The sequence below is a fragment of the Drosophila obscura genome, unplaced genomic scaffold, assembly GCF_018151105.1.
Source record: "Drosophila obscura isolate BZ-5 IFL unplaced genomic scaffold, ASM1815110v1 contig_200, whole genome shotgun sequence".
NCBI lineage: Eukaryota > Metazoa > Arthropoda > Insecta > Diptera > Drosophilidae > Drosophila > Drosophila obscura.
This window is the reverse complement of record NW_024542791.1, coordinates 5,021,301-5,030,632: the sequence shown is the minus strand read 5'-3', so window position 1 is coordinate 5,030,632 and position 9,332 is coordinate 5,021,301. Positions and strand designations below refer to the sequence as shown.

At 41.5% G+C, this 9,332-nt stretch overlaps 1 protein-coding gene across 1 annotated transcript; it reads right to left on the bottom strand.

Moving 5' to 3' along the window:
* Window positions 1-516: 516 nt before the first annotated feature.
* LOC111077278 (selenoprotein BthD) lies at window positions 517-1,220 on the bottom strand. The gene has a single exon (XM_022371483.2). It carries the CDS (start codon window positions 1,096-1,098, stop codon window positions 658-660), a length of 441 nt encoding a protein of 146 aa, XP_022227175.2. The 5' UTR covers window positions 1,099-1,220; the 3' UTR covers window positions 517-657.
* Between the last annotated feature and the right edge of the window lie 8,112 nt (window positions 1,221-9,332).

Sequence of the window (9,332 nt, the reverse complement as noted above, 5' to 3'; positions counted from 1 at the left end):
TCTCAAAGATCCTGAGGAAAGTCTGAACGGGGCAGGAGAAGTCTCTGCTTTTCTCTGTGCGAAAATGAGCAGACATTTCAGAGGGGGGAGCAAGAGACAAAAAGGGGACCCTCCTTACGTCTTCTGAAATTTTCATTTGCATCGTTTGGCGAGCTTCCTTCCTGCCATAACTGGCGGCGCTCTGTATGCAGTTACACATCACAATTCTCAGTTCGCAGCAAAAGTGGCAGCAGGCCCCAGCCCCAGCCCCAAGCACCCTGCGGCACACAGTTTGTCTTTTCATTAGTTTCGGTTCTTAATGTTATCTTTCTGAGATATCCTTCTGCTCAGATATCGTTGCGAAATTTGAGGTTTTGGGAGGAGTATCCTACACCCAACCAGGGGGCCATTAGCATTACGAGCTTATACTTGTATAATCTATAGGGGACTATACGTGTATGATATTCGTTTTGTTAGGTACAATTTGTTTGATCAAAGCTAAAAGTAATAGAATTGCCATGAGATGCTCTGGAAATATTTTAAATATTTTCTATATATATTTACGTCATGTGCTCTAAGTTCTAAAATTCCAAATGTAAACCTATGTCTCGATTAATTTTGAAGTTCCCCAGACGTTTCCGCACTGCCCTGCGCATTCCGTACACCTCCCTTCCTCTCTTATGGCTGCAATTCGTTTTCCTCCTCGTTGGGGATCTTACGGCTGCGTCTCAGATTCGTCATTACCCTTCGGTGTAATTCCTCCTTCGAGATATTATTATGCCCCACCAAATGTAGAGCATTGCAAACCGAAGTGATTATGTCGTCCACATGAGGCACCTTTGAAGCGAACGGAACCCGCCGCAGACCCGTCCAGATAAGCTTCCTGTCGGCGGGGGATACGGTGGGGGTGGCGGCAATCGCTACCTCGAAGGCCCCCTCCTCCGCCGGTCCGTTCTCGTTGATCCGCAGCTGCAGAACGACGCGCGGATAGAGGGCACGCAGTGCCTCCGCCAGTGAGGCGTGCAGCAGGACTGCGTCTCGCCGGTAATTTTCGCGTAAGCAACAATGGTCAATGTACAGCACCGGCTGATGGGGGTCCAGTGGCATCTGGTCGCTCATTGTTGCGCGAACGGTGGGCAGGGCTGGGCAGGTGGTAAGGCCCGAAACCAGGGGAACAGGTGCAAGATAGAACTTTAGGCAGAGCTCTCAGGTTTCGACAGGATTCTCCTGGGTTGCTGCTTATCTTGGGGGGCCGCCGTCGGGACTTCATTGTGGGGGCACCATCATAAATCAAATAAAAGAGCGTATCTGACAAATAAATCTTCGAGAGTGAAACACCACAAAAAAACAGCGAGCCACTGAAAAGAACATGCAAATGGGCATAAAATATGCAAAGGCCACAAGTCCAAAAAAATGAAATGAAATAAAATACAAGAAAGGTGACTGCAATTCGGGTGTGGAAGCTTCAGATGCCCTAGAAAAGCTATTAAATTGAATTTAAATCCGAATATCAATGAATATAAAGACTATGAATGTATGTTTTTTGAACGACACATTTCTGTGTCACAGAAATATAAGAGAGGGCAATTTTTATACGTTTTATTGGTAGAAATAGTTGGTTTTTTAACTATATTTCCTTTGATATATGTATGTATCCCATTATGACAGTCTATGACTCAAAACAGATAAAGGACATGGCTATAGATCTCTCGTTTACTCAATGGGCTCTGGAATGGATTACAAACCTTTTCTAAAAACAATAATACCGTCCAGAAAAGGGTACCGAAAGATATACCAGAATATGAGCACACATTTTGTATATATCGTCCAGTTTGTGCTGACATTTTGACCTGCGGCGACTCGAAACAAAAAAAAAAAATATATAATTTAAATAAAGGAAATTTTTTGCAAAATTTACCAAAGCTAAAGAGTAAAGAAAACACACCCACACACACAAAAGTGGAAAACTCACTCCATCTCTTTTGCTCTGTATAGAACGTGGAAGAAAGAGAAGTGAGGGGAAAATATATATTTTAATAAACTGAACACAAAGCAGAGTAGCAAAAGCCCTGAGCTCGGTGCCGTGCCCCAGAACCGGCGGCAAGGTTAGCCAGCAGTTCATTCATTCAGTTTTTATTCAGTTTTATTCACAGTTATTGAATGTAGAGCAGCTCCTCTGCCCTCGAATAATATAAAAATAAATATAAAATACGAGTAAAATATTCCCCTTCTACCATCGCTTATAATATTGCAAGCTCAGCCAAGGGTTAGAGGTCGGGACGTGAGCATCGGAGCCGCCTCCGATGGGCCACCGACAGGGCACCGCCAACGACAGTGACCGACGACAGTTGACAGACGCCGCAAATCCTATAGAAAATATATTCAGCCAAAAAGCGTAATGCGGTGGAAAGCGGAGAGGAGATTGCGGTTGGAATTGGAGCTGGAGCTGGGTGGAGTCTTTAGGAGATAGTTGGGACGTGGCAGTGGCAGTGACGATGACGATTGGGTTTGCTGTTCCCTCTGATTGGATCAACATACTTATCCTTGTGTTGGCAAAGCACCTAACAAGGAGTCACAAATAGTCAGAGGAATCTTTAAGAACCAACCACTTTAATATGTTAAGGAAAAACTATTTGACGTTTTGATTTAAAGATAGCTTATGAAAATGTAGTTTGAAAGGGACATCCTCCTTAGAAAACAGGATGTATGACGGTTGGGTGCGAGAGCACCTACAAAAACTTAGATATGTGGCATGACTATGATTGAAAGATAAGGGAACTCTTTTACTCTGTCCTTTCATTCGATCAAAGATGAACTTAAATCCATATCTGCTTTGTCTTCTTTTTCAGTCTGATGCTCGATGCGTTCTTTGGCTGTACAACCCCTTAAAATTTAATGATTTATCATCCACTCTTTTCGCTGGCATATGACGCACTTAAATTTTTTCTTTAAATGTGTTTTTGAATCATGACATTTCCGGGAATTGCTTGTGAATTAATAATGACTGGCCTTAGGTCCATAAACAACAATTTCCAATTTCAGTTTGCTTTAGGATTTTCCAGTTCGTTTAAATACTCGTAAATTTAAGCTAAGCTTAATAAACTTAGCACAATAGCTGAAGAAAAATGATTTATCCTTTAATCAGAAGAAAAAGGAGGATATGGTTCAAAATAAGAGGAGCTTTGAAAAGCTCCTTCTCATTCTCCTTTAAGGCTTACTGAATGTATTCAGGTAATGTAATCAATGAGCACGTTCACCAAGACAATGCATTGTCTTGCAATGTATGGGTAATCAAGGTATTCAATTTTTGAGTTGTGGTGAACGCTTTTTTTGTTGGAAATATTTTTGGTTTAATTTAATTTTAATTTTGGCTATATTTTTGTTCTTCTTTTTTGGATTTACTCTGCTTGTTCGCATCGATATGTCAGCTTTCGCTAAAGACCAAGAGCAATATATAATGGATGAAGAAAAGGTATCGAGCTATGCTCCATTTCTGAAAATTATGATGGATATTCATCCATATGATGCATCATAATCACTTATCCTGTGCGTTCACAATAACTATTGTAAGAAATCCATCATTGATCACAGAACCCCATCTGAACAGTTAATTATTCGCTCATTAGCGCTGATTATTAAGTACTGGAAGCTTGCACAACATCATTTCACACAATTACTAAAAGTCAATATCTATCTATCTGCCTTCAACCAAGGATCGTATCTATGCCAATATTTTAACAGCAAGGGACACGCCAATTTTTAATGAATACTACAAATTTTTAAAGAAAACTGCAACCATAAAAAGACTCAATTAATTTTCACTGCGGATGACACGACACGTCGCGACGTTCCATTTCTCACACTCATTAGGATAATTGTCAACAGTGTCAGGCCGGTGATGGCTCTTGGCAAGGACGCCTTAAAATGGGGGATGAAACTTATAGATGACCGAGTAAACCGGTCAGTGTCCTCGTGCCATTTGTCAATGCCTCAGTTTGTGGCTGCTACAGGGCCTGCGGCGGCACCAGCCTTCAACCTTCAACATTCAGTTTCACTTATTCATTTTTTCTTTTCTCTTTTTTGTAGCTTGCCACAAATTGGCCAATGCGTTTGTTCAGGAATCCAGAGATGCCCCAACAACGCTGGGGATTAAAAAACGTTTTGCATGCCCCTGGCAAGGAGAGAGAGAGCAGAGAGAAAATCTTGGGGCAGCAAAGCTCCACAATGAAAATGCGTAAATGAATTTGCGAAAATAATTCGCCTGGCCGTCGCTTGATTAAATTTTCTTCTACTGCAGAGGGCACACGAGTGTCCGGCGGGCATAAAACGGGGGATGCGTATCCGTATTATTTATAAAATTTCCGGCCTCCGCTTGTTATGGCTCCAAATGAGTTTTCATTGATATACAAACATAGATTGGGGCCCACTCATCGAGGAATTTCCCAGGCGGTTCTACGACCTCTACCATCTCCTGAAAATGTTTATTTCCTTTTTTGTATTTTATTTATTTCAATTATTAAAAGTTTCGGACCGGAACGTTGTCCACAGAAATGCCTGAGAAAACCCTAAAGAAAAGTCGCAAATGTTTTTCTTTTTTTTCCACTGGGGTATGGTTTTTTCCTCCGAACTTCAATTTGAGGCGCAATTTTATACACAATCCCCATGTTCCCTCCCCCAATATTCCACTTTGGATGCTGTTTTTTCTTCAATCCCCTATTTTAGGCACTGTTCTATTCCCAATCCCCAATCTGGGGGCATGGTTTCCCCCTCCATTACTTTGCAGTATCTGTATTTTTTTATTCCACGGTTTTTCCACCATTTTATTCTTCGTGGACTTTGGGCAAACAAAAACATTAACTGCTCAATTGTTTTTAACGCGTCCTGCTTTGTCCCGAAGTGATGGGCTTTAAATTGTTAAGGCTTCCCTCTCTGTCTGTTTCTATTTATCCTCTCTCTCTCTATCTATCTTCCTTTGTTTCTCTCTCTTTCTATGGCTGTGTATCCGTTTCTCTTTCGCTTGTTTATTGCTGCAATTTATTCATAATCAACAGTGTTAGCCTAATTGGTTTGTCAGGCATGCAATCCCACGGCCTTTTGTTTAGTTTTATTGACATTCTGAAATTTGATTTCACCCAGAAGTCGCCATTGAACCGATCATGATTTTTTTTTAGATGAATATATTGTTTTTTTTCTATTTAAATGTGGCTTTTATCAATAAATAGCCCTACGAATTTTAGTGAAATGCACGGCTATGGAATAATTCTACCTAAAACAGAATAATTTTCTTTTCTTTTATTATTTTGTTCTGAAAATATATTTCAATTAAACTTTTTTTCTCCCAACCAGCTATGTACCAATCCAGGGCAGTACACGCATATAAAAGAAATTAAAGTCCCCAAGTAATAATTCATCCATGAATTTCCTCCGAATGCATACGGCAAAAGCAGGTAAGACTTTTATAACTCATTAAATTTCCCGCACAACGAAATCAACAACTGGAACAGCATTCTACTTGATATATCTTCTTTTATAATACTTTATTTTTGCATTATCATAAATTTCTTTGCGGAAAAGCAGAACAATAAATTCCATTAGCCTCTTCTCATATTTGCTTTTGGGGCTTCGCCACATTTCCCGCACACACTTTTCTACCAACGATATGCGTTGTCTTCAACAGGTAAACGCTTTATGTGTACCGTATTTTCTGTCTGCTTTCTTGCATTTATAATTAAATATTTTCTTTTCAATTTTTATACCACAAAAGAGGCACGGTCGATGGTCTGGGTTATCCAGAGGCTTTCCAGATGCTGTCCAGAGGCGTGGGTGTAGTCTGGGCTTACCATGGGCAGGGTTTTCAGTTCATTGTGATTTTTAAAGTGTTTTGTTTGTCTTTAATTAGATGTTTATGGCCTGCCGCTTATCTCTGAGCAGTAGGAATTTATAGAATGGGGGCTCGGAACCAAAGGAAAATATGGAACAGGATAAGCGTGTGGGCGGTTCTCCCCTGACTTAATGACCAATTGGCGGGTAGTGTGGCAGCAGTGGTGGTGCGTGCAGGCGTTTGTTTGTATGTTGTGCCTGTGTTTGATATGATTAATTACCTAATTATTGCATTAGATTACTGTACAGCTGTGGCTATTACGGTTATAACTTAAAGTTCGTCCTGCGGCTATAATTGCTACCGTTTAATCACTGCAAGCCAGCCCCAAAGTCAATTGATTATCCATGCCGCTTAGGGTCAATACTCCGCCCCATAACTATGCCTTGAACTTTGACTTGTGGTTGGGGAAAACTGCAGTCTGAATACAGAATTGTAATTGGTAGAGCTATGACCTGACTTCAAGTCTTTAATTGGGAAAAAGTATATTCTAGCGACGTATGCTCAAACAAATTCTGTTCAGATGTTGCTCATCGCATTCAGTGCAAAAATCCATTGAATCCATTTTGTAGGTATCAACAGGTAAGGGATTAAGATGTGAAATAAGCCGAACCGGTGAGAGGTATTAAGCTTATCTGCTAGCAGAAGAAAGCTAACAGGGAACTTGTGAGAGTTACAACATGTTCCGAATGGGGAAAACTTAGCTCAAGCTATGATGAGTCACACAGAAATGTGCACATTCAAGAATACACATCCTGGTTGTATAGTCACCAACATACAAAACAGTATAGAGATCTATACATAGATGTAGTAGCAAATTCCCTTTCTTCCAACTTTAAGTCAACTTAAGGCACCCCCTTGCCAGGGCATAAGCAAATATTATTAAATAGCATCCAAAGTTTCCGCATAAATCCCGACAGCAGGACTCTGCAGTTGTTTAAGGAGTGAGTGAGTGAGCTAGTGAGTTTCCATGTGTTTATTGCGAGTATCTGTATCTGTGTATCTGTGGGTATGTCTGCCTAGCAATGAATGTTGAAATGCTATTTTGTATAGCATACTTAACAGAGCGCCACGGGAGGCCCATTCAAACACACACACACACACACACACACAGGAGCACACCATTTTCAATATCAAAGTCACGTGCAACTGTTGTATATTAGTTTCCCGGCCTCTCCCTGATGTTGTTTTTCCGTATTTTTTGGTGGTTTTGCCAACTGCTGCTGCTGCTGTTGCTGTTGCTGATTCTGCGGCGGCGGTTGCGCTTCGGCAACGCTCGAGTGATTTTAGTTTGAATTTTACGTGCCCATCAAAATGATTATGAGCACGCACATACTCGCAGATACACGCCCCATTCCATAGATACATACGTACATACATACACTCTCCCACGCGGACATAGTTTCAGGTTGTTCCACATGTTGTTAAAGGTATTCTTGCACTTCATTAGGAGCGTCATGTCAAGCGGCAGAGCAGAGAAGAGCAGAGCCAACCCGAGTGTGGAGCAAAGTGTATCCACGGGCATGTCCCTCCATCAATGTGTGCTATGGAGTATCTGTATCTGTGTATCTGGGGTATCTGTGTGTGTGTGTTCGGTTTGTCGCCTGGGGGCGTTGATGTTTAGCGCTCGGTAAAGTCGTTTTAATTAAAGTTTGTGCAAGCATTGAAATTATGTACCGTTACGGTTTTATGCATACTCAGCTAAGTGCGATACATCCCATCCCTCCCTCTCTCCAACTCTCACTCAACCTCTCTATGTATCTGGTGGATACATTTTTGGTTGTACGAGCATGCTATCGAACCGCCACAGGACTCCACTCTGGTGTGCTGCAGGTTCATCGGTGGTGGCATGAAGCCTAGCTCTGAAATTAGTTAAATAGTTTCGCCATGCATTAAGCCGATTAAAAGTTTTCCTATCAACATAATTATAATTGTATCTCTCTTTCAGATGCAACAAGTTGCTCCATTCAGAGGGAGTTTTTTTTTTTTTGAAGTGCTGTCGAATGGAAGCACAAGCAATTCCCCCATTTTGTGCGCTGGAATGCAATTTTGATATGTACTCTATGGGATACGGCTAAAATAAAATATTTCCAAAAGGTAGCTCTGTGTATATTTTCCTTCTTCTTTATGAATCTTAACAAAAATAGCTTAACTTGTAGCTTGACTGGCTTCTCTTTCTCTCTTGTAAATTAGGAAGTACTTTTTCAAATGACTTTGCCTTAATTTTTGGTTCTTTCGACTAATATTTTACAGTGACTTCTATAGTTCTTGAAGTATATTTTAAGTTCAGTTATCTCTAAGAAATCTTCAATTTATTATCAGTTTTTGTTGCCTGGCAACAATTGTGACTCCAATCGCAGACACTTCCACGTCTGCAGTATCAATTCCCTCTGGAAAAGTGTCTGGTTACTTGGAAAATATTGTATTTTTATATGGAATTTTATGCTTTAAGTGAGATGGCAGCCATGTAAATGCCACTGAGAATTGGGCTGCCTCAAAATGTTGAGGCTAGGCTGACAGGATGCGGTTGACCGCAGAATCGCAACACAAAAATGCTCCAACAAAAGTGTTGAAAAGCCAGGCAAAAACAATTGGCGGAAAAATGCCGAAAAACCACAGAAAACGAGCCAGCAGACAGGAAAATGACAGGAGATACAGTGCAAGCGCCGGAGAGAGATGGGGATCGAGGGAGGGAGAATGAGTTTTGTAGGTTGTTTTCCCAGCGACAATTGCTGTTTGCATTTATGCGAAATGAGTCGCGTTGGCGTCCCCCCCCAGCGGGGATGGGGACCCAGAGCATCGGTAATAACCCAAGTAAATGTCAATGCAGGAAATGCTGGGAAAACACATAAATTTTCCATGCACCAGACACACGCATATTCGCATACAGAAATGAACAAACGACGCGCATTTGCAATTGCATTATAATTTGTTGTTGCCACTGCTGCGCCTTTCCTCTTGTCCCCCACCCCCACACAACAGTCTGCTCTAAAAGTATGAATCATGCCGACAGTGGATGACAAAAGCCTGTGGCTCTCTGGCGTATGCGCCATCCAAAATGAGCTTGCTCTCGTTTTGGCTTTTGGGCTGCTTTTGCGATTGCATTATTAATGCAGAACTCGGGGACGGGGACATGGGACATGGGAGATCGGGATCCCCCGAACACAACACCGAACATAGCCCCCCGAAACCCCAGCACCATATCCATCCTGTGTTAATTAGCCCATTGCTATTTGGTCATCGCCTGGAGCTCTGAAATATGCGACAAAAGTTGCAGTCTGAATGGCTTTGAAGAACTGTAATTAAGGACACTGCTTTGGCTTACTCCGAGCATTGTATTGTGGTAGTTGCAATCCTTAAAAGTACTGAATGCACTGCCATTATTCAAAGAAAGAGGGGTTGCCTTTATGAAATAGATAACGATACTCCATTAGTATGATTCGGGGTACCTAGAGTTTTTCGGGTACTAGGGTAA

Coding starts and splice junctions, on each gene's coding strand:
- LOC111077278 (XM_022371483.2), bottom strand. CDS start 1,098: ATGAGCGACCAGATGCCACTGGACCCCCATCAGCCGGTGCTGTACATT.